General features: G+C 45.9%; 2 protein-coding genes and 1 long non-coding RNA gene across 4 annotated transcripts; 2 read left to right on the top strand and 1 right to left on the bottom strand.

Annotated features, from left to right (window-relative positions):
- Window positions 1–819: 819 nt before the first annotated feature.
- LOC147992927 (uncharacterized) lies at window positions 820–3,161 on the top strand. The gene is made up of 4 exons (XR_015615424.1): window positions 820–1,186; window positions 1,332–1,404; window positions 2,790–2,851; window positions 2,951–3,161. It is a non-coding gene; the product is annotated as an uncharacterized LOC147992927 (long non-coding RNA).
- Window positions 3,162–8,231: 5,070 nt separating this feature from the next.
- LOC125531326 (glucan endo-1,3-beta-glucosidase) lies at window positions 8,232–10,644 on the top strand. Its single transcript, XM_048695741.2, has 4 exons — window positions 8,232–8,390; window positions 8,570–9,883; window positions 9,963–10,217; window positions 10,311–10,644. The coding sequence occupies exons 1-4, from the start codon at window positions 8,318–8,320 to the stop codon at window positions 10,343–10,345; spliced, it is 1,677 nt and encodes a 558-aa protein (XP_048551698.1). The 5' UTR covers window positions 8,232–8,317; the 3' UTR covers window positions 10,346–10,644.
- A 7,562-nt stretch (window positions 10,645–18,206) lies between these two features.
- On the bottom strand, window positions 18,207–21,064 carry LOC125531311 (cysteine-rich receptor-like protein kinase 6). Of its 2 annotated transcripts, none has more exons than XM_048695727.2 (7): window positions 20,184–21,064; window positions 19,815–19,943; window positions 19,560–19,702; window positions 19,267–19,477; window positions 18,919–19,159; window positions 18,691–18,841; window positions 18,207–18,616 (listed from the first exon to the last, which is right to left on the bottom strand). In XM_048695727.2, the coding sequence occupies exons 1-7, from the start codon at window positions 21,022–21,024 to the stop codon at window positions 18,332–18,334; spliced, it is 2,001 nt and encodes a 666-aa protein (XP_048551684.1). In that variant the 5' UTR covers window positions 21,025–21,064; the 3' UTR covers window positions 18,207–18,331. The 2 variants fall into 2 exon arrangements, with proteins under 2 accessions (XP_048551684.1, XP_048551688.1); XM_048695731.2 differs by having other exon boundaries at window positions 18,919–19,156.
- Between the last annotated feature and the right edge of the window lie 4,790 nt (window positions 21,065–25,854).

Below are 25,854 nucleotides of genomic sequence, written 5' to 3'. Positions count from 1 at the left end.
ACAAACAAATTAGCCACACCTTGGCTGCGCCCGCTACTGTGATGTAATGGCTGAATGCTTTCTTATTTTAGGTATAAAGTAAAAGCTAAACTGGAACCATACTAATTCTAAGGTCATATTTGGACATACAAATAACTCTCAGTTATATAGAAAACTAGAAATGTATGTACTGTATTAGCACATGTTCAGGTTGAGGGTAAAAATAACACATGCTCCAAAAATACAGTGTGTTGCACAATAAAGTAAAAAAATTCTTAATAGCAAGGTTATATATACTAAGAAGTGACTTTTTTATTTGGGTGTTACTTTTGACCAATACAGCCGTATTAAACTTTATTGTCCTTCTGGCACAACTATTTGCATCTCACACATAATGTTTACTTCTTAAATGTCGCAGTTTATTTGGAAGAGGGAACGGAGGGAGGGAGAGAGAATGTTGCATTGCAGTGAGAGAGGTTGAGAGAGGGAGAAGTTAAACTGTGTGAGATGTAAATCAGTGCATGGTTAAAGTCTAGATGGAGATGGAAGGTGTGATTGCAAGCTAGAAGCGCCATTGAAACATGTGGCGAACTTGGTTCGGAGGCGGAGAGGCAAAGGTAATGGGTGGAGGGAGAGAAGGAAAAGAGTAATTTAATGGTAAAAAAGACGAGATCCGCTGATGTACAGGAGGAACCGAAAGGTACTCCACATGTTCTGAATTTATGTTTCTTTTCACAAATAAATGTGGAACTGTGTACTGACATGCCTTCTTATCTTGAATCTCCATTTGCACCATGTAGAAGAAAATTTGAGGAAGAGACTAAAAGCTACATACATGGTTAGCCTGATTCTTGTCTCAGAAAGTTGGCTCTTTTGTATATGTCTTGGATTAGAAAGAGCATGAGAACTTGCCAAGCCATCAGGGCCGGCCCTGAGCGGGGGCAGGGGGGGCGGCCGCCCCAGGCCCCCGGGTAGGAAGGGGCCCCCGATTGATTTGGTTTCCCTATATACGTGTGATTGTTTAGCGGTCGATTGATTCTCCAAAAGGAAACAAAAATTAATTGATGGATTAGCACGCCGTGCAGTCTTCTCCGCTTAATACTCTTTCTACCCAATTGGCAACAAATCAGCCATGCCATGAATGACGGCGCCCCGCCCACTCGTCTAATTGTAATTTTTGGCTGCTAGGCGCCATTAGTGGAAGAAGGTAATGCGGTTTCCAGATTCCCATCAATCTTCTCTTCAACACAATTTTTTTTCTTTCTATTCTTGTTAGATCGTTCGTTTCCTGAAGATTATCCTCGTACATCTCTCTTTCTCACACTCCAGTTTCTTGTATTGATTGGGATTAGAAAACAGAAACTTGGACTTTTGTTCGTGACGCAGCAGCAAAATCTTGCGATTTCGATTTTTCTAGCCATCCAGGTACCTTGTTCCATGCCTTTCTTAGCACTTTTATTTAATTAGCAATACTCTTAATTTCTTGTATCATATGTTGTGTGGTGATTAGCAAGATGCTACCCAGAAAGAATCCATCTGATAATTGAGGAAAAATATGCATATGAGTTAGTTGAGTCCCATATGAGTTCTTGGCATTTTTTAGAGCAGATACAAGTCCTCTACGGATTCCCTGCAAAAATAAAACAGTATTTCTACTGCTAGGAACTCCAAGGAGTTAGCTTTAGTTGTTGTTCAAGAACAACTAGTGAAAACTATAGGAAGATAAAAAATTAGTAGGCATGATAGTGCTACTAGTTCACCTAGTAATAGAAATATATACAGTACAAGGGTAGATTGACAAGATCGATCAACTTTTACTGTGAATGTTTGTGACCCCGGTTTCTTAATAGTCAAGAAGACAAGGCACCATAAATTATAGTCTGCCGAATATTTACTTGCAGTTGAAATAAACAAAAAAATATGCATATGTTTATGTGGCTTTAGGGCCCCTCCGTGTTGTCTCGCCCCGGGCCTCGGAAATCTCAAGACCGGCCCTGCAAGCCATCTGGAAATGCCATCAGAGATGAAACTTTTTTTAGGTTTCTGACAGCATTGAGCTGGACTTGCCTTTGTTGGTACCGCTGGTGAAGACAAACTCCAGAAAAGAGAGTGAAATAAGAAAGACGAGAGGTTGCACAAGATGAGTAGTGATGGGTAGCGGTAGAGGGTGAAACTGTGATGATGATGCGTATCTGACCATTAGTATGTTTCCCATCAAGGAAACCTACAATTTCTATTATGATACAAAGTTTCTATTATGAGGTGTGTTTCTCATAAAGAATGTGATTTCTGCATGATAGTGTTTTGAAAACGAGAGGATTTTACGCAAAGACTGACATTGAAGAAAGGATGTATTAAAATGTAAACCCTGGTAGATACTCCTGAAGTCGAAGTTGATCACGAAGTAGTAATTTGTTTTTCCGAGCACTGAACTACCGTTTCGGGTTTTGCTTAATATTGTTATTCCTCATAGGATGTTCAAGAGGAACACCATTCAAATTTTGTTCTTATCATAGCTTCAGGTCCACTTGTGAGCTCTTCTGCAGTTTTGCTTAAGTTAGCTTAGGATGGGGTTCCTCTGACCTTATGGTTATGTATATAACAAGGACCTATTACACATCTTTTTTCCACTCAGAAATCTTTGAATTAAAAGCGTGTTGCAAGTCAGATGTACCACCGATATACAGTAGACACAATTCGTGTTAAACCATTGAATTGTTTATGACCCCATGCAATGCATGGACAATTAACTAATTCGATACACCATCATCTCTTGAGGTAGTGATAACCATCTCATTTTTTTCAATCAGATGTACAATACGCCATCATCTCTCGGAATATGTGGGGAAGTTTAGGAAAGATGCAAGCAATGGTGCAGTGAGATGACATACATTCTATGTGACGACAATGCACATGCTGCTTTGTCTTTTATTTTTTTATTTAATATATTTTTATTTTTAAAATTTTGTAGGTCAGAGATAATAAAAATTGATGGCTTCGGATGATGCTTTGAAAATGTCGATTGACAAAGTCACAGATGTAACTATGAGCGACTGGACTCAAAAGTCATCCAATTTTACACAATGAGATGCATACAAATAATTATTCTTCCTTGTATATATGTTTGATAATACCTTTTTCAGGGGGTATATGAGAGAGATGGAGATAGATTACGTTGATGTTCAAAAAGAATCCTTCGACAAGGGCCTACCTCAATTTCGTTGTAAGGAGTAAAAAATTCATCGAATTTTATACAACAATCATAAAAAAGTTTAAAAGCCCGTGGCAACGCACGGCCATTGTACTAGTAAAATAATAATTAAGGAGTACTCCTTACAAAGATCACTTCCGTCTCTCCAGGTTGTGACTGGTGAAGTGCTGCATGTGCGCCATTTGTCGCAACCTATGAGTTTTCCCTTTTTTAGTAGATCCGTTTATTCAAAACGTTTTATCACTTAAACCATGCGTCCAAATCTCGAACGGCTTTCATTGTTGGATTCCTCGTGTTGAAATATTCAAAACTAGATTTCATGTTGATAGATTTCGATAAAAAAAAAATTCACGAAAAAACCGGATCGGGAACATTGTTTTTTCCCTTTCTGAAAGAGGCACGGTCGTGTTTCTCAAGGAAGCCAAATTGTGCATCTCGCGGAAGAAAAAAATAGAAACACGTTTTTCCATTTCTGGCAGGCACGGTCGCGAAATCACAAACCGTGCCCCTCGCGAAAGCAAAACAGTGCCTCTCATGAAAGAAGAAAAAAACATGTTTTTTTTTCGTTTTCAAGCGTGCCTCTCGTGAAATTATAACTGTGCCTCTCGCGGAAGCAAAGCCCTGCCTCTCACGAGAGAAAAAAAAATAGAAAATGCGTTTTTCTCGTTTCCGAGCCTGCCTCTCGCAGAGGAAAAAACCAGAAAACAGATTTTTTTCGTTTCCTAGAGGCACGCTTGCGAAAGCAAAACCATGCCTCTCACAGAAGAAAAAGAAAACAGAAAACACGTTGTTTTCTATTTCTGAGAGGCATGGATGTGCCTCTCGTAGAAGCAAAACCGTGCCTCTCGCCGAAGCAAAAAAAATGCGTTTTCTTGCACAAAAACTTATTTTAATTTTTTTTGCCAAAAGCTAAGGAAGACCGGTGGAAAACCAAAAAGAAAAAAAAAGTTTAAAAATGCAAAAACGCGTGCGAAAAAAAAAACCCAGAGGAACCGCCCAGAGTGGGACACGTCACGGCGGCTAAGATCGCCAAGTGGCGCGCTCTCAGCCCACCTGCAAGTGATCGTTGCAAAGCTTCCGAAGGAGTGCTCGTCAACTAGTTGGTTTCATAAATTAATGGAATGGCGTACAAGTCACTCACATCTGGGCCGGGCCAGTTCGGCATCTCCTCGCAAGTGCTCCTCCTGGTTGTGGCGACCATTTTTTCAGTAATTTTTAGTCTTTGTTTTTTCAGGTTTTCCCTTCGTTCTATTGGTTTTCTTTAAGTATTCCTTTTGAGTTAGAATTATTTTGAAATCTTTTCTCAATATTACAAGTAAAGTACCTACCTTTCAAAAAGTTCCTGAAATTGCAAACAAAATTCTTATGAATTTTAAAATAGTTCACGCAAATTTAGAACTATTCACTGTTTTCCCAAGAAGAGTCCAGATTTAAAAAATCATGCTTTCTAAACAAATTGGAGTTTTAAAAACATATTCATGAACTTTAGGAATTTTTTACCTGTAATAAATATTATAATCAAGTGTTCTTTGTAAAATAAAATGAAAAACATACCAAGAACCATAAAATCGGATGATAACCAATAAAATCGATAAAAATAGAACTGAAACAAACTCTTATATATACTAATGCACCGTGCATCAATATGGCGAGGAGGACTCCCACAGTCCAAGACCCCGCCAATACAACAACAATTACTTATAATTGAACAGGCAAGCGTATTGGTGAAGTACATGAGGTGCAAGTAACATTGCCTAATTCTTTCATTGGTGAATTCATCCGAGTCAGAGAGAAGCTTAGTGTGACCAAGAAATTAACAAGGTCTATTGGTATTACTAAAGGAGGAACAACTGAGAAATATCTAGTTAAGTTTGATGCTCAGAAGTCTGAGCAATATGAGCATGAGCGACCGGCTGAGACGTTGATGCCGAATGCGCACGAGTGAGGAAAAAATTGCTCAAAAAATACTAGTATTGTTCAGTGAGGCCACTCTAATTCGTAGATGGTTGCCAAACACAAGGGCTAGAAACCGATAACTTTTGCCTCACGTTACACTATTGGAGGAACACGGGACAAGATCCTGATGTTCCCATCCCTCCCACGGCTACTGGAGCAGCCGGTGAGGGAACCCCCCATGATGGTTGTAGCCGGGTCGTCCTCCTTTTTCTCCTTCGCGGCTATGTTTACCCATGCTTGTCATGAGGCACCTGTAGCCTAAGGTTTTGTGCACTTAAAATAATCGCTTTTAAAGTGACAAGTTAATCGCATCTGTGTCAAGCGAGAGTGTCCAACCCACTTCATGGTGCATTTAAGCACACATCCATTACCGAGTGCACACATGCCTACCTTTGCACTAAGATCCACCATTCTCTCCCAGCTTCCACATATTCCACAATATCCAAATATTGATAATTCCCACCACCTTCTCCCCAAGCACGACAAGATCTATTCCACTGTCAGTAGGAGCCTCTCCAACGATCTTTATAAAATTCAAAGTAAAAATAAACCCACAGCTTCTCATCACAACAGTGTCTTTGTCCAATCAAACTGACCTTACTGAACCGCACCAATACATGTCACTCAAAATCACTATGTCAAAGTGTGAATGCTCTATACACTCATACAAACCAACACCCCAGTGCCATATATCCAACCGGTCATAAATAAGACGCAAATATACAAGACCACTCTAGCGGATAAAAGTTCCACAGTATTCGTAGTTGACAGTCGAGTGAACTACCGCACGCAAAAAAAAAGACAGTTGAGTGGATTAGTTTTGGACACTTTCGGAGTTGAAGGATGACACTATGCTCAGTCAATACTAGTTGAGATACCGGAAATAATGTAGTTTTCTCCTATGTTAAAATGCAGAGGCCAATTATTTATTCATCAGTAGTATGTGTTTCGAGTCATAAGTTTCTCCGTGTGTGGCTAGCATTTGGATGTATAACCGCTAGTGTCACGGACATTCACAAGCTAGCTAGCGCAACCGGCCAACCACCATCTGTGCAATCTGCCCAGCCAGCCATGACCACGTGGCCTGGATATTCCACGAGATACATACTAGCTAGCGCCATATACACAAAACAATAAAAGTATCGCTATTTGTTGGTTGGCCTCTAGCTTTAGTTTTTCCACACGAGCTGACAAAATATGGTAATATCACGCCGCACTACCAAGCAAGGTTGCACTCGACAATAGGAGGGTTTAATGACATATTTGACTTTTTTAGTAGGAAATTTGCGGTTTAATTTATTCATAACGTTCAGCGACTACAATATCGGATACACACTCTGATGGTTCATGCAACCACAAGTTACACACATCATTGGCACAACACACTTTAGCTAAGACATGTGTCATTTCATTTACCGTTCGCCCTTCTCATTTCACCTAAAGGCTTTCTCTGGACCTTAGCTAGTCCTTGTTCTCCTTAATGAGCGGCCCGTAGACCGACCTGTTCAACTCCTCCGCCGTTCGGGATCTCGCGCAATCTGATCATCTGTCTCCAACATCACCATAGGCAAGCCCAATTCAAGAAACAACTAAATAGCCTTCCTGCATGCCAACAAGTGAACCAACTCCAGATCATAGACTGATGGGAAAAACTGACAAGCTCCTACCACATGTTGCCATGGTTATCTCGAAGGAACGCTCCACCTGCTCCATCCCCGGAACCCTTCCAATTGTGCCATCTGTGTTTGCCTTAATCCACGCCTCCTCCGACGCACGCCAGTGCTCCCGAGGTTTTTTCAAAAGGCGCTTGCTGCTTCGGCTGGTATCATTAAGAATTAACATGACTATCGACACCAACTGAAAAAATAAGGAAAACCTAGGGTTCTACGTGTTCCATCCCCAACAACAAAGATGAGAACTACTCCCTCCGTTCCAAAATAGATGACTCAACTTTGTATTAAGTTTAGTACGAAGTTAGTATAAAGTTGATTCATCTATTTTGAAACGGAGGGAGTACATGCAACAGGAAAAAAGACAGGAAATGAGATGGTAAGATTGTGTCCAAATTGACCCGACTCCTTAGATTTCTTAGCCAAAATCTAGGATATTTTTTTCTGAGAAAGAGGTTGAAACCCCTAGCCTCTACATTAATGCGATGCATACAACCAATTTTATTAATGATGATGTAAGGCAACGAGGCCAAAATCATCAACAAAGAGAGTACAAGACATAAATAACCACGATAGAACCATTACAAGATATGAAATCAACACCTACGACTAAGTTGACTTCTTCCGCAGCAACGCCTTCAACAAGATATGAAAATCCAGGATTGGATCGGGCTTGGTATCCTAATCCTTTACCATTTCTATTAGTCTGATTTAAAAGTAATTGTAAGCCAAATGCGCCCTATGAGACAATATGGCGTAAATGACAGATAGTTGCAACCCAACCCACGGTTGCTATACAAGATAATTGCATAAATGAGAAGATATGCAAGATTACAAGTGGGCAACTAGGCGCACGGAACATACTACTGCAAGCGACGTTTTCTATACAAGACAAGAATGAGCTATTGGTGCAAGCACCCACAGCCCACAGGTAGCGATAGCTATTGCATTGACCCGCGTCTAGTCTTTTCCACACGTGTTGACAAATGCATGGAGTTCTCTGTGCTTTTTCCAGTGACAGTCATCTACCGGCAGGTAGCCGTCGGTTTTGTGCCCGTGAGCGATGTAATTCTTCCGTATAAGATAAGAGAAATGGCGGGCGTTGCTGTGGGCGGGGTCCGGGGATGCTGCCACTAGTGAGCATTTATCCGACTGTCTCTTAGATTTAGGGGCAAGGGAGGTGTACCCAAGCATGGGTCTTCTGGTACAAGTTGTAGCTCATCAACTCGACCAGTCCAAGTCCAAGTTAGGCGTATATGCATGCTGCAATTGGCATTGCATATACCCCAATTTTGGTTGCACTATCGTACGTCTTGTTGTGGCTGCCGCCGTCACTTGCACAAAGAAAAAAAATTGTAGCACCTCCATGGCTCCATCTTACCGTTGGTGCCGGCTATAAATTCCAGCCCGCCTGTGATCATTCCCAACTCATCAGCTCGATCATCATCGTCTCCTCAAGGCCCTAGCTAGCTAGCTCCGCTATACATACCACCGAGGGCGCATGGCGCTGACGAGTCACCTCCTGGTCGTCCTCCTCGGCATCGCAGTGCCGCTGCTCTTCTTCTCCCGTGCAGGTAATCGTCATGGAGACGTTATCCTGATTATCGCATGTTTTTCTGGAAACATATATATGCTGTAGGTGTACGATATAACTTTTTATTTTGAGAAAGAACGATAAACTCTTGCCTCTGCATCGAAGTGTACGACTTAATTGTGATGTTTCTTACTAATATTGTACACGCACCTACTGCAGAGGGGGGCCAGGTAGGCGTGTGCTATGGGAGGATGGCGACTAACCTGCCTGACCCGACGTCCGTGGTGAAACTGCTCAAGAAGAACAGCATCACCATGGTGAGGATCTACGACACTGACCCGACGGTGCTGCGCTCGCTGGCCAACACCGGCATCAAGGTCACGGTGGAGCTAACCAACGAGGAGCTGCCCTCCGCTGCCGCGGACCAAAATTTCGCTGATCAATGGGTGCAGAACAATGTGAAGGCCTACTACCCGGCCACGCAGATCAACGGCGTGACGATCGGGAACGAGGTCTTCAAAGAGGCTAGTCAGCTCAACTCTCAGCTCGTCCCGGCCATGAAGAAGGTGCAAGCGGCGCTGGCTCGCCTGGGCCTGGCGAACGCCGTGAAGGTGACCACGCCCATCGCGTTCGACGCTCTCAAGATGTCGTTCCCGCCGTCCGAGGGCGCGTTCCGTGACGACATCGCGTTGTCGGTCATGAGCCCCATGGTCGACTTCTTGCAGGAAACCGGGTCGTACCTCATGATGAATATCTACCCGTACCTTGCGTACCTGAGCACTCCCGGCATGTCCATCGACTATCTCTTGTTCCGCCCCAACGCTGGCATTCTTGACAAGAATAGCAAGCAAACGTACTTCAGCCTCCTCGACGCGCAGCTTGACGCTGTGTACTATGCGATGGAGAAGCTGCCGTCCTCCAGCCTGCGTGCTGGAGGGATGAGGAAGCTCACAGCAGGGGGCGGAATACTGGAGGTGAAGCTTGGTGAGAGTCACCACCCAACCAGAGGCCACCATGGCGTGGGAACAACAGCCAACGCCCAAGCATTCACCGATGGTCTCATGAGCAAAGTGCGTGGCGGTAACTCCGGCACCACCTCAAACAGATATAACCGGCTCGCCACCAGTGCTGTCGGCACCCCGCACCGTCCCAACGCCGATCTTGACGTGTACATCTTCGAACTCTTCAACGAGGACAACAAGCCCGAAGACGAGCAGGACTTTGGGTTGTTCTACCCGAACCAGCAGCCCGTGTATCAAGTCGACTTTGTCCATGGTGCCGGCCCCGTGCAACCGAGCTACTGTGCCGCGAAGGCCACGGCCGGGGACGCGGCCTTGCAGGCTGCGCTGGACTACGCGTGCGGCCACGGGGCGGACTGCAGCGCCATCCAGCCAGGCAAGCCCTGCTACGAGCCCAACACCAAGCTCGCGCACGCGTCCTACGCCTTCAACGACTACTACCAGAAGAACGGCCAGGCCAGCAGCGCGTGCGACTTCAGTGGTGCTGCCACCATTGTCAACCAGGCACCATCAGGTGAGTGCTTGAATACCACGACCATCCACTCTACACTCTACACTGGCGGCCAGCCATGACGATTCCATTGCTTGCGTAGGCCGGTGCGACCCGAGCCCGAGCTGGTGTGTGGCGAACGCGGCGGTGGGCGCCGCGCGGCTGCAGAATGCACTGGACTACGCCTGCGGCCACGGCGCGGACTGCACGGACATCCAACCCGGAGCACGGTGCTTCGATCCCGACACCAAGGTCGCGCATGCGTCTTTCGCGTTCAATGACTATTACCAGCGCCATGGCCGGGGCGCCGGAACGTGCGACTTCGCCGGTGCCGCTACCATTGTCCGGCAGGCACCAAGTAAGTTCTCTGCTTTGAATTGCTCGTTCTAGTTTCACGAAACAAAATGTATGTGTCTGTTTGTTAATGGTGATTTCGTTCCACTCTTTACAGAGATAGGCAACTGCGTGCTGCCGTCAAGGGCCTGAACTGAAGAAACTGTAGCCAAAGCGAAGCTTTACTACCACGAGATTAAGCAATAATCCCGACAGATTACCGTCTGCGGCCGGCAAAGTCTAGTTTTCAAATGTAAAACTAGATAAATAAATCCATGGTTTTCATCAGGTGCTTAGAGTAAGTACAATAATGGGCTTATAGCACGGTTATATTACACTTTTGCCTATGTGAAAGAGAGTGATGTGGAAAAATAGTGAGAGAGGACTCTCATACAAAGCCTAGCTATATGCTTTACTCCTAGGCAATTGCAATAAATATAAAGAAAGAGATACCGAGAAGGTGAAAAAAATACTACTCTTATAGCTTGTTAGAATAAACCCGAGGCACTCTGTCGATCATTCGAGAATCAAGCAATCATACGAGCACGACACCGAGATTTGTTAACGAGATTCATCGATATGGCTACATCCCCGGGACCTGACTATGGACGCTCCTCCTCATGACACCGCTACAATACTGCACCCGGTCGCCCTGGACACCAGCACATGCCGTCGGCTTTCCCTGCGTTTCGGTGCTATTATGTTGGCATAGATTACATCGTGTGTCTACCCCGCTATATATGAGAGGTCTAAGATACAAGTGTCTTATTACACTACTGGAAATTAGGTCATTAACGATGAGCTACGAACAATACTTGGTCGTTACTGTTAGGCCGGGCCAACACATGTCCAACTTGCGCACGCGAGAACCCATAGTATTAGCTGGTGGTCGTCATTGCAATCTCCTTATCTCATCTTTTTTGAGTAGTTAACAATTTATTTAATATTAATCGGTGAAAAGGATAAATATCAACGTATTGAGTCTAGGTTTCTTATCTTAACCTAATAACTAAGGTGGCCCCTTTGACCGAAACAGGACGCTCGCCTCGATTCAGATCGGCCCGCCAATGGCGTCGACGGCGGCTTTCGAGAAGGGTTGCCGGATGCCGGAGGAGGCAGAGGCCGATGCGCTGCTGGTACAGAAGGTGGGCGTGCTGCCCTCCGGGTTCCACGACGCCTTCGTGCTCCGCTACATCCGCGTCCACGCGTCTGGCCCAGCCGCCTCCTCTGCCACTTCACCGTCACCACCCGCCTCCTCGTGAGCCCCCCTCCCACCTGCAGCCAGATCTAATCTTCTTCCCGTCCCCTCCCCTGCTCAATTCCTGCTAGATGCTTGCTAATTATTTCACGCAGTACCCAAAACCAAGCATGATTTAGTTTCCTCATCTACTACTGTACTACTTTCGCTGGCACTTCTCTGCAAAATTACCTTCCCTCTGTACTGTAGCTGAAAAACAAGTAGTGCCATCATCCATGTAGCAGCTTGTGTACTACTGCATTTTGCTGATGGTTGTGTTATTGAATTCTCAATTCCTGCTGGATTTTGCTAATTATGGCACTAGTACTGAACCCCAAGCATAATTTTGCATCTACTATTATTCTACATCCATCGTCATTTCTTCAAAAAATATTATCTTTCCACTGTATACCCGAGGAATTTAATTTTCGTAATAACTGCATAGTTCCATTCCCTCGTCTAATTGTTCACTGGAAAAATAACTTGTACCATCATGCATAGAACAGCCAGTTTGTTTACCGCATTTTGTTGAGTGTTGCTGAGATGATGCATTTTTTGTGATGGTTGTGTTACTGAGAAATCATAGAACTCAGGCAACTTCCTGCAAGGGGCGCGACTGCATTGCTGGTTTACTTGATGGGCTCTGTTGTACACCGATGGGTCACAAACCAGGGTCTCACCACTAGAGATGAACATCTACCTAGATACTGCATTTTCTGATGTGAGTGACTATCTTACTCAGTCGGAATTGGATGCGAAATAATACATGTGGTGGTTCATCAGCATCACTTCTCAAGGTATGCTTGTTGGTGATGTTGCTTGTTTATGTTATTTTTGGTTTTGTACGACATTCTTCCGGAGGAGGTTCATATTTAAAATCATTTCTGCTCAATTATATCAGGTTGGTCTGTCATGCTTAAAGCGGATATAGTGACTAGTTTGTTATGTGCTTTGCAGGTTAGTCATATGGTTTGTATAATGGACCTATAGCTCGTTCTTGTCTTTTTCAGGTTCAGAAATCAGCGCATTATTAGTTGCTTCACTATATGCTTTGATATCCAGGTTACAACTAGGATTTTCATATGTATGTATATCACTTATCACATAGTAGAACAGTATTCCTTTTTCTAGCAGAGGAGAATAATTTTCAGTGTTAATTTAGTTGGGTACATACCATCAACCAAAAAAGCTCAAACGTTTTGCCCATATATAGAATAACTCAACTCTTGCTAGAACTAGATAAGAAACAGACTAATTAATTGTTCGCAAAAACAGTTTCTTCTTTGTTGCATAAGGACTGTGCAAGAATTTGGATTAAAACATGTCTAAGCTACAGGAAATAGTATACAATGTTATTTAGTCTAAAATGATTCACATGCAATTTTTTTCATATGTGCTACTATCCTTTTGAGCAAATTCATTTATATGTACTACTAATAAATCATTTCTGTTTTTGCAGAACGGATGGTTCACAATAATAGGAGCATCACAAGACATTGTAGTCATTGGTGAAGAATGATATGCAGTGAAACACAAGGATTTATGATGGTGTCCCATGACTGAAGATTATGAAAAATAAATCACTCTTCTAGGTGATGTATTTCTGGTTAGATATGGACTAAAATAGTTGTCTACAAGGTGTTTTTGGTTTATATTCTCCACTGTATGTGAGGATCGTCTTCAATATGTATGATTTGGATTAATGAAAATAGGTTATATACTTTGACTGTCCAAATTTTTTTGTTGCTTGATGAGTGTGGCCAATAATCTTCAAAAGTTGTCGCCAATCATACTTAAATCACCATAAGAACATTACTAGCGATGACAAAAGTGGTCGTTAATACTACAATTGTAGTTGTTATTGCATCGGCATCGACGACGACAGATCATCCCGTCGTTACAAAATAACGACCACAATATGTTGTCGTTACAAAATAACGACCACAATATGTGGTCGGTATACTTTTAACGATGGAGCCTATCACGACCAACATATTGTGGTCGTTAATGGCCTTTAACAACCACAATCCGACTTTCAACGACCACATATACCGTCGTTAAAAACTACTTTCCTAGTAGTGTTAGGACACAACTCCTACCCTGTCTACACACAGTCCAAAACCAAATACAACTGCAACCTATCTTGTACAATAATATTCGATACAACTCTAACATAGCTAACCTTATTGTATGAGTGACTATAAGTGGTGACTATATATGCCATGGCAACATACTTAACCTTTTTGTCTCAAAATTTACATGTAGCATTTCTATGTGACAAAGATCACAAAAAATTTGTCTTAGTATTGAGAAACAGTATAACGGGGCTACCTAGGAGCCTCCACAACAATTTGACACTCTGCATCGTCCGATTAGTTCACTCAACGATCTGGATCCTCAAGTCGTCCCGCCGTGTCCCCGCGGTCTTTACGCCTCCCACCTCGAGCGTCCCCGCCGGCCCAAACGCGTTAGTAGGCTGCTGCTCCGAGGATCGATCTGGGAGCCCTCTCCTTTACTGATGCAGCCTAATGTTACGATCCACGTGGTAGGGTAGCGAAAGAGGCGAGCCTGCGTCTCGTGGTTGATCGGATCACCTCCTCCTACAAGCACAGCAGTGGCCTCCCTAAGCCCTAGAGGCTAGAACCGACCACGGTCTCATCTCATCCTCCACCCTCGTCCGCACAACGGCGACACTCCTAGCGGCTCGCAATAGTAGGTTCATGGTTTGGCGGTCGCTTTAGGGTACTTGCTGCTGTGGAAGAAAGGGGCGATGAAGGAAATTAGAGTGCTTACCTTGGTGCCCAAACAGTCCTTGGTTGACCATATCTTCATCAATCCCCTATTAAACTGAAAAGAGGGGTTTTCTTCTCTGAAGTGTGCTTCTTGTTACGTATTACATCAGCAAAGCTGAGAGCCGAAGTGCCTCCCACTGGTAATGATGATTCAGGTATGAACAATACATGTCAAGTTGGATTCCAGGTCACACATGGCTTACCTTTTTCTTCAGTTCCCAGTATCACCATGTCAGTTAAAATAACTACAGATGTTGTAGCTGATGCATCTTGATATCGTCGGAAACTTCTCCTCTCTCTGCAGCAGTGATTTATTGTTCAGAGTGAGAGTATATCCAAAAATTGTTCAGAGTGAGGCTCTAGCAGGCTGCACACGGTGTAGACAAAGGTATGGCAACCTCCATTTGTTTTTGTTTTTTGAAGTTAGCAGGCTGCACACGTACATCTCTATGTGTAATTTTGAGCCTTTTTTAGCTTGTTGATGTGACAACGGCCGAGGAAGTGACATGTGTGTTTACCTCATGTTTTTTTAAGGGAAACCTTCCATGAAACAACTTATTTCAGTATGTTTTTATCTTCTCCTATGATTTATATTTAGTCAAGTTTAGCCGCTGCTGCGATGAAATTGTATATAGTGTTAGCCTATAAAAACATAAGTTGTTCTGTCCACTTTCACCAATGAACCACAAAGATTTCCCGGCAAAAAAAAAAAACTCCATATGAATTAGTATTCCTTGGGCAAATAAGAAAATCAATCATTTCAAAGTGTTGTGTTTGTGTCGAATATTGTGTACTAGTTGGGTTACGCTTGGACTTGGTGTTGTAGTGTGGGTAGGATACTTGTAGTGTCGGAGTCGGACACGTTGTACCCTTGGCCTCTTATATATGAGGAGGCACCCCACGTTGTAACCCATGACGACTAGATAGCGACAGGCTCGCAAGGGGGTGCCGGCGGCTTGTGCCGGCGTCCAGGTGGCCGGTGTTGCGGTATCTCGGGGAGGAGCGCCCGTAGTCATTGCCCCGGGGAGTAGGCGAGTTCGCCGAACCTCGTTAACAAATCTCGGTGTCGTCGTTGTCTGTGATTGCTTGTTCCTCGGTGGATCGACCGCGTACCTCAAATTTATTCTAACAAGTGGTATTATGAGCAAGGTTACGAAGAGGTTGTTGTGCGTTGATCCAGAGAAAGGCCATTGTTGAGCTCGTTGCGTATACCACGGTTCGACTTATTCGATGGGATCTCGCCGAGATCGGAAAGCATCACGCGGAGGCAGCAGCAGCGGCTCGGACAGGAAAGGCGTGCAACCGTGCAACGATGGAAGTCCAAGGCATAGACGCGTGTGAGGCCAGTGAATCTAGCCGAGTCGACCGAGTCGGGCGCACGCGTGCGGCCCAGGGACTCCAAGATGTGCGCACGGGCTTGAGCCAGGCGTGTAGCAGTCCAGCGCGTTGCGTGCAGGCCATAAGCTACCGAGATTGTTTTGGAAACAAAAGGGACCGAGTCCTGGAAGAAGTCGTCTTCGAGCCGGACAGCTGCACCCATGCACGCACATGTTAAAAGCAGCAGCGGCTGGACGCAAAGAGGTAGATCGAGAACGGCCAGAAAAATCCATCAGGGGCTACGCATCCATCGAGAGGACAGGCTTTGGCAGGAAAGCAAATAGCGCTAGTATTAGAGTTGAGCCAAGGGAGCACTTTGACTGTGCTTATGCTCTTGAATAATAGAGCCATTTTCTTGGAAATCCTCTCCTGATTTAACTCTCTTCTTTTTTGAATCAATTTAACTGTGTTGGTCATACAATTCCCTCGGAGCAAGAACAAATTTAACAAGGCAATACAACAAAACGTGGAGCAGCTAATGGACATCCAATCAGCACTCAGGGCATTCGGGGAGGTACTTCTCTTTGACTGAACAACATGTTCATGTTTTTTTATTGAGGCGACCAGAAGTCGTGTGTGGGCATGTATGACATTGAGATAGTCATATGCTGATTTTGTGAGATATCATGGTATCCTTGACTTTGAACATCAGTTGTAAATAAGACGAGAAGCTGTATCTATACCACGGGTGTTATTTATCCCTTGCATCAAAATGTAGAATTTTCTCACTAGATTTACACAGCATAGATATAATGTATATATTTTCTCAAGTATTTGCAATGACCAGATCTTCTAAAATATATTTTATTAAGATGTATGGGCGCGGCAACGCGCACTTTTATGATCTAATTTTTTTTACATAAATCACCCCGGAGCATGTGCTCCTGGGAGCCAAGTTGAATTTCCCGGTGATAGTTTGCTATAATACCAGTGTTGGTACTGCATCCTCGCAGCCCATCTTCTTCCACCTTGTGACTCTCCTGGTATCTCCAGGATAAACACCATGGAGAAGCTCACACGTACACAAACTTCACCAAGGAAAAAACTAACTCTGCCTCTTGCTGCCGGTGAGAACACATGTACTATATTTTTTCTCTTTCTACAATGGATGATCAGATAATTTTACCTTAAGTCTTGCATGTAATTTAGCGTCTACAATATTCCTAAATATATGATGAGACATACTGTGCTAAGGGCATATACAATGGTTGATAAGATAGTCTTATCTTAAGTCTTGCATGTAATATAGAGATGACAAATATAATGTCTACAACGGATCATCTCTTAGCCTTATCTTCAATAACTAGTCATGACTAAAAATATGGTGAGACATATTATGCTAAGAGATCATCTCTTGTCTTCTCTTAAATAAGAGAAGACAAACCTTTTTTTATGAGTTCTCTCTCCTCCACTTCATCTTTTATTCTACGTGGCATTTTTAAGATAGCACCATTGTACATGTCCTAAAAGAGCATCTCTTGTCTTCTTTTAAATAAGAGAAGACAAGCCTGTTCTTACGAATTCTTCTGTCCTTTACTTTATCGTTTATTCTACATGGCACTCTCAAGATAGCACCTTTGTACATGCCCTAACCAACCAGGGCAACGCATAGTCATACCCTTCTCCTAGAATCACTCTAGATCCACAAAACTAGGACACATGTGACCGGCCAGTACACTTATCCTATCACGCCATGCACTCACGACTTAACTGCAACTAAGACCTTTTCTATAGGCCACTAACTAACGAGCAATGCTACACTCACGGAGAAATCTATTACGGGGTTCACGGGCTAGCTGGCATGGGCAATTGGGATTGGATACGAGGGGAGGTTGGACCCCACCCCTACTAAAAATCAGGCGGGCTGAGAGATTTGTTAGAAGAAAATTAAGTAAAAGCCCGTAATAGGTCCATGTGTGTAGGATTATTGCTAACTAACCCATGCAGCTAACAAACTCTCGTACTCTAGCCTATGAGTGATGCAGCCGCTTCACAAGGCCCTCCGGCATCTCGCATGTACGCCACCACTCACGGCATTAGCATCTCACCGCGCAACCTCTCCGGCCAAATGACTCGCCATTTTCATACGTATCACACCCCTACAGCTTGCCAGCACCGACTACAACTAGCTACATGCAAAACTAAACTAAGCATGCTGATACATGAATCAAGATTAATGCTAACAACCAGGTATAGTACAACTTGATTCATGTACGTCACCACTCACGGCATTAGCATCTCACGGCGCACCCTCTCCGGCCAAATGACTCGCCATTTTCATACGTATATCACACTACAGCTTGCCAGCACCGACTACAACTAGCTACATGCAACTATCTACCAGTTTCTCGCAAAAATTTAAAAATGGTCGAATTTACGTCCTCGAGCATGAGGTCCGAATTTTTGTAATAGTACCCATACTGACTTTGGCTTTTTGTAATACTTGTGTGAAAAGTTTCACAGAGGAATGACTCGTTATATTATAGGCGGAAAAAGACTTGACACTTTATAAAACTTACTATTCATGCTTTTTGTAATCTCAAAATTGTTTTCTTGGCTCTGGAGTCGTTCGAAGCTATTCTTTCGCGAAACTTTTCGCACGAGTTCGAATCCAAACAAATTCAGGAATTTTTTACTCCTTTTGTAATGTCTAAATTATTTTTCCAATTCGGGTGCAATAGGACCATAGATACATTGGCTATTTACGCTGAAATTGTTGCTATGAAGTAAACTCTATGACCGGGCTTGCACTGATGGGATCGACACGCTTGACCCGGTGCTCGAATTGGCACCATCGTTTGTAGTGTAGAATGCCGGCTTCGACGGAGTAGGGAGAGAGAATGTGTTGCTGCCAAGCATCATGGCCACCGTCGACATCATCGGCCGGTCTGCCGGGTTGCCCTGGATGCACAAAAGCCCGACATGGATGCACCTCAGCGCATCACTCTCCGAGAAGCTCTTGTTCATGCATGGGTCTACCACTTCCAACACTGTTTCGGCCACCCAATGCTCCCATACCTGCACAATTGTGTAACATCGATGAGCCAAGATGCGCTGCATGTTAGCCAGATGTTCAAATAACAAGCTCATACTGTGGTCAAGAGATCCTGAGATTGCTGGGAGTTGTAGCAGTCACGGTTCTTCTTTCCTGTCATGATCTCCAGGACCAAAACGCCAAAGCTGAAAGCGTCTGATTTCACCGAGTAGTTCCCACGCATCACGTACTCTGGCGCCATGTATCCACTGAATTAACAACAAGAGTTCATAGTTAGTTAGTTACCTCCTGCTGGAAACTTACGGTCTATCATGCTACTACTTACTATGTGCCGATGACGCGGTTCGTCACACCCTGGGTCTGGTCTCTCCCGAAAATCTTGGCAAGGCCAAAATCCGAGATTTTCGGGTTCATGTTCATGTCCAGCAAGACGTTGCTCGCTTTGAGGTCACGATGGATTACTTTGAGCTGAGAGTCTTCATGGAGGTATTGCAGGCCTCGAGCCACTCCATTTATGATCTTGAACCTCGTTTCCCAATCTAGTTTTTGACGTTTCGCTTCGTCTGCTTTTCCATCAGAAGAATTAGAAAATGGTATAAGATCTATGCGATGTTACACTATTATTTCAATGCGCGGAGAAAACAGACAATGGAATCATCGCTCAACTAGTTACCGAAAAGGATCAGGTCGAGGCTTCGGTTAGGAACAAACTCATAGATGAGTAGCCTCTCTTGTTGCTCCAAGCAGACACCGACAAGTCTAACAAGATTCTTGTGCTTCAGCTTTGCAACTAAGGCGAGCTCATTCTTGAGCTCCTCCACTCCTTGTGTTGAGCTCTTGGACATTCTCTTGACTGCGATCTCATCGCCGTTTAGGAGAGTACCCTGAAAATTGTATGAAAGTTTTGCTCAACCACCAGTTTTCCAGTGTTGTGCCTACTTGCTTCAAGACAGGTTAGCTCATTACCTTGTACACCGGGCCAAATCCACCCTTGCCGAGTTTGTTGCTTTCTGCAAAATCCTCGGTTGCAGCCCGCAAAGTTGAAATGTCAATTAACATTGACTCCACACTTTCCATGTCCTCTGCTTCATCAGTGGAATAATTTGGATCTGTTTGAATAGAGACGCCATCGTGAATACATGACACAAGTGCATAAATTGTTTCATTTTAGGCACTGACACTGTACCTGGGGAATTTTGAGTGACAAAATGACATACATACCTGGTTGCTTTGCCTTTGCAAGTGCCTGCCTCCTCCTCCTCCATGAAAAGAGCCAAACAATGAGGTTTATGGCTGCTATTGTAGGCAAGAGAATGATAAGAACCATGCCAGGAACACTGTACTTTCTCCCTGTACAATTTGAGATGACTCGTGTTATGTCAGACGAGTGTAGCAGACATGAACTGAAATATCACAAGATTACACCCTGCACGATTTGAAATGATTGGAGGGAAATGGACATTGGTTGATTCTTTAGAGTTTGAATATAACAATTTTCAGGAATTTTTGTACGCCTAAATATATATAGAGGGAAGCAGAGCAATGAGCAGAGGAAATGTCCATATACTTTACTGAAAGTTAAGAGCTCACCCTCTGCTGTCGCCGATGTAGGAGCCACGGCCGGCCCCGGCGCTCCAGAGCTCGCGGACGTTGCTGGCAGCTGCACCATCACCGGGCCATTGATGAAGGGCTTGGTCTCGTACTCGAAGCTGCATCGGGGACCAAGAAGCCTGCCCCCGATACTATCCGTGAACTGCACCGGCAACTGCGCGATCAACTGAGCGAGGCAGTCCCGGCACCGGCCGGGCGTCAGGTCGGGGGTGCACTGCGCCCAGCTGTACACCTTGGGGAACTCCCGGTCGAGGTCGGCTTGGCCGGTGGCGTACCGGCGCGTGGAGTTGTACGCGGCGTAGTCCGCGGTGGCGTTCATGAGCGTGGCCACGGCGCGCTGGTATCGGCCCGGCTCCGACGTGGCGTTGGCGTCGTTGCGGACCGTGCAGGTGAGCTCCACGCCCAGGGGCCCAGAGTCGTCGGCGGAGAGGAACTGCACGTCGGAGTAGCGGAGCATGCAGGCGTCGTAGTAGATGACAGCTTCCTTGGAGCCGGGGCACACGTTCGGGAGGTTGGCGAAGGCGTTGACGAGGCAGCTGGAGCAGGCCCTGGAGCTGGCGTCGCCGCGGCAGAGCGCGAGAGCCGTGACCTTCTCCGGGACGGCCCCGGCCTCGGCGGTGGCGAAGAGGTTGGGCGACGCCGAGGCGTTCTTGGGGAGCGCGGCGGCGACGAGGTTGAGGTTGGCCTGGTACTGGCTCTTGTCGTTGTATTCGCCGCTGTCGCCGCACAGTGGCCACGGCTCTGCTGCGACGAGGCCGCTGGGCGCGAGCAGGGGGACGGCAAGGATGAGAACAGACAAGGCGACATGGTGGGCCGCCATTGAGCAGAGCAGCACGGTGGACGAGCAAAGGTAGCTTTTGGAAACGGGGAAAATTAATAGCAAGTTGCCGACCATGGCAATTGGAAGTCGCCATCCACTCGGTGCAACTAGGGAGGGTCGTGTTTAATTTCTCAACGTTTACATGTAGCCGCTTGACGTTTAATTTCCCTTCCTTTAACATCTTTTACACAAATCATCTCATTTAACAGTTTTTAACTTAACTAAAACTATTCCATTTAGCGAAAATTTTGCTGGTTTTTTACCCATTTAGGTAAAAAAAAATGAGAATCAACGCGGGGGGGGGGGGGGGGGGGGGTGGGGGGAGCTCCCCCACCTGAATATATTACTCAAGGGGCTGCCGTGGCAGTGAGTACAGAATTATATAGGCACGGTGCAACGTGCAGAGAGGTAGGAACGCCACGAGAGGACGTCCTCCTTGTCTTGTGAACTCACAAGACGATGTGACCATAGGCCCAAAGCAGAAATAAGGTTCCTCAAGGTTATTACAGACCTTTGGTCTATCGACCTAAAAACCATGTCATTACGTGTTGTCCAAGTCATCCAAAGCAAAGCCAACAGGACTGAAGGCCATGCTGTGGTTGGGAGGTGAGGAGGGGTAGAGACGTCCCAGAGATATGTGATGTCGCTGGAAGGTGGTAGGAGCCCCAGCCGTTGCCAAATTCTATTGGCAAGAGGGCATGTGATGAAGAGGTGGTTGGAGTCTTCGGTTGTCGTAGCACATCGAGGGCACATGTCTGAGTCGATGATATGCTTGCATGCAAGGTTAACACTAGTGTTGAGATGGTCTTTGAAGAGTAATCATGCGAATACTTTGAGTTTCCGAGGAACCTTGGCACTCCATATGAGAGGGGCCATGAGATCGGTCTCTGGCCGAGCCATGAGGACACCATATGCATGCTTGGTGGAGAAGCAAATGACTTGTCGTAGGAACCGTTGATCTTCCCCCGCCGATGGCACGAAATCCTGCAAAATAGCCAAAAGCGACACAAGCTCTTGTTCTGCCGTGAGGGAGAGGCGATTACGGAGGTTAGCCTTAATACCGAAACGCAAAATGTTAGCCACTTTAACTAGCTGTAAGGTGGAGTGTGAAAATAGGTGGGGGAATGAAGGAAATATGCCCTAGAGGCAATAATAAAGTTATTATTTTATTTCCTTATATCATGATAAATGTTTATTATTCATGCTAGAATTGTATTATCCGGAAACATAATACTTGTGTGAATACATAGACAAACTAAAACGTCACTAGTGTGCCTCTACTTGACTAGCTCGTTAATCAAAGATGGTTATATTTCCTAACCATAGACATGTGTTGTCATTTGATTAACGGGATCACATCATTAGGAGAATGATGTGATTGACATGACCCATTCCATTAGCTTAGCACCCGATCGTTTAGTATGTTGCTATTGCTTTCTTCATGACTTATACATGTTCCTATGACTATGAGATTATGCAACTCTCGTTTGCCGGAGGAACACTTTGTGTGCTACCAAACGTCACAACGTAACTGGATGATTATAAAGGAGCTTTACAGGTGTCTCCAAAGGTACATGTTGGGTTGGCGTATTTTGAGATTAGGATTTGTCACCCCGATTGTCGGAGAGGTATCTCTGGGCCCTCTCGGTAATGCACATCACATAAGCCTTGCAAGCATTGCAACTAATGAGTTAGTTGCGAGATGATGTATTACGAAACGAGTAAAGAGACTTGCCGGTAACGAGATTGAACTAGGTATTGAGATACCGACGATCGAATCTCGGGCAAGTAACATACCGATGACAAAGGGAACAAAGTATGTTTTTATGCGGTGTGAACGATAAAAGATCTTCGTAGAATATGTGGGAGCCCATATGAGCATCCAGGTTCCGCTATTGGTTATTGACCGGAGACATGTCTCGGTCATGTCTACATTGTTCTCGGACCCGTAGGGTCCACACGCTTAACGTTACGATGATAGTTTCATTATGAGTTTATATATTTTGATGTACCGAAGTTTGTTCGGAGTCCCAGATGTGCTCACGGACATGACGAGGAGTCTCGAAATGGTCGAGACATAAAGATTGATATATTGGAAGCCTATGTTTGGACATCGAAAGTGTTCCGGGTGAAATCGGCATTTTACCGGAGTACCGGGAGGTTACCGGAACCCCTCGGTAACCTAATGGGCCTTAATGGGCCTAGTGGAGGAAGAGGAGAAGAGGCCTAGGGGCTGCCGCGCGCCCCTCCTCCCCAAGTCCGAATTGGACAAGGAGGGGGGCGGCGCCCCCCCTTTCCTTTCTTCCCTCTCCTCCTTCCCCCCAAGTCCTAATCCAACTAGGGAAAGGTTAGGAGTCCTACTCCCAATAGGAGTAGGACTCCTCCGGCGCGCCTCCTCCTAGGGCCGGCCGCACCCCCCCTTTGCTCCTTTATATACGGGGACTGTCATTGTGGTAGAATCAGTTTTTATAACATGAATGGATCCATCACTTTGGGAACTGTCATTTGCATAGCTAGAAGTAGCATATTAATATGTTATATATATTGCTATGGAACTCACATGCTGGCATATTTGCTTTGCTAGAGTCCCTCTTGAATGCTTATCAACAATAGTGGCAGGCACATTTGTTACAACAATTTGTACTTGTGCACGGCCTGTACATATGTACTTAGTATATATGTACTCAGCAGCTGCTTTTCTACACTTTCTACAGCTGCCATTCTTCATTTGTATATAGCTGTAACTCTCTTATTGATCAACATATACCAATTCTGGCAGCTTCTGCTTCATTGGAATCTGGCAGCTTCTGATGTCAAATGACCCCTTTCTCCTGAAATGTTGATTAATTTCCGTTTCGGTTGAGAATGGGGCACTCCTAGGTCAAGAAAATTAGCAACGGTCATGCCCAATTTTCTTGACCTAGAAGGTGCCCGATTCTCAACCGAAACAAAAATTAATCAGCATGATATCTAGATAGATATTTCGATAAAAAAGAACTAGAAATTCTAATGGTTTACTTCTGCACAAGAGTTCATAATTTTGACCTTGTTCCATAGAAACAGATTTACAGGATGAATTTTCTCTATGACGAAGCAGAGCAGTGCGGGACTTGGAATTTTATTGTGGACATGTCGGTGTACAAAAATAGGGGCACATCTTTGTACCCCTTTTCCATGTACACGGGCAGTCAGAGCCGCGCCTACGGCCACACCAAGCAGAACGAGGGAGGTGAGCCAAGGTAAGATCGAAGCCCAAGGCAATCAAAGCAACGCCAAGGCCAAGACCACAAAGAGCAGAGGGACGAAGCAAGTTCCCCTGGCAAGACCCTTGCCGGGTGGCCTCAACGGCCCCGACAAGACTCTTGCCGGGACAGCTCGCCCTGCACCAACAGAGCGAGCCACCCTTGAGCCCACGGCCCCCAGTGCCATGATCAGCGTGGGGCCACAACTCGGGAAGGCACCCCTGTGGTCGCATATAGATCTTTGTGAAGACATATTTAAGATCAGATCAGAAGATGACGATTCTCGGCAAGAGCCTTGCCGGGGACGACTACACGCCACGACAAGACCCTTGCCGGGCCACCCGGCAAGGCCCTCGCCAAAGACGCCGGCAAGGCCACTGCCAAGCCCACGTCAACCAAGCTTCCACCGCCATTCACATGCAGCTGCCAGCCCAACCAGCTGGCGGGCACCCGCGTGGCAACATGCAGCTCCCAGGCCAACTCATCAAGCGCGTGCGTGGCGGCATGCAGATCTTCGTGAAGGCTGCACGACCGCGCCAACTCAGCTGCCTGCCTGCCTACATGGCACCGCATGCATCCCCGACCGAGGCGCGTGTCGAAGCGAGGAGGGGCGGCGACGGACGGGACGTGCCTCGCCCCCGTCCCCGATAAAGTAAGAGGACACCTAAGCGATGCATTAAATGCACCTTATGCTGTAATACGAGGGATAACCTCGTGCCACTGTAGACCTTTCCACCTCATGTGTGCCACTGTGGAAACCCCTTTTTTCCTATAAAAGGAGGCCCGAGGCGACGAGGAGAGGGATTCGGCTCTTTGGAACCACACGCTGACCACAGCTAGTTCGAGAGCTCAAGAACTCTCAGAAATACACCCACCAAAGCAGGACTAGGGTTTTATGCATCCTCGCGGCCCGAACCTGGGTAAACGATCGTTGTGCTGTCTACTAGCCCTGCTCTCCTCGCAACCCTATGCCGCGGCAACTGTAGTAGAGATTCTTGTGATCCCATAGGTGTCGTTCCACACCGACATCCTTGGCGCGCCAGGTAGGAGGCGCAATTGTGAGAATCTGGTCTAGTAGTTAGCCTAGCAGTTCTTCATCGCCATGGCCCCTAAGAGGAAGATGGCCACGGAGGTTGATTTGTTGGGAGCCAAACGACCCGTGCCAGTGCGGACGAGCAGCGGACCGGTCACAGACAGGACCCGAGCCGCAGGCTGCGAGCACCGGCATCGCCCAGGCAGTCAGAGCCTGGCGAGTGGCGTCGTTCACGCGCCATGAGACCGGCTACACGCCGCCGGATCCAAGGACGGAGCTGGGCCCCCCGCAGGCGGCGAGGGGCCCTTCAGGGGCGTCGTTGTGCCGACTCCGGGCGGCGCGGCGACCTCCAGGACACCTACACCGGCGACCACCGCACGTTCTTCCCATGGTGTGCGCGCCGCGCAGCGTCACCACGATGGTGACCCTGGGCACCGCCGTGGGAAGAGCCCTGTGCGTCATCGGCAAGATGAGGGGGTTCAGCACGCTCGCCGAAGCGCTAGCGAAAATGGCGTGCAGCCGCTGGGTCATGACGGAGCTCCTTCTAACGTAGTT

Source organism: Triticum urartu, chromosome 1A (assembly GCF_056163025.1).
Source record: "Triticum urartu cultivar PI428250 chromosome 1A, HENAU_Tu73, whole genome shotgun sequence".
NCBI lineage: Eukaryota > Viridiplantae > Streptophyta > Magnoliopsida > Poales > Poaceae > Triticum > Triticum urartu.
The sequence above is the reverse complement of the archived record's forward strand: the minus strand, read 5'-3'. Positions and strand labels throughout refer to the sequence as shown.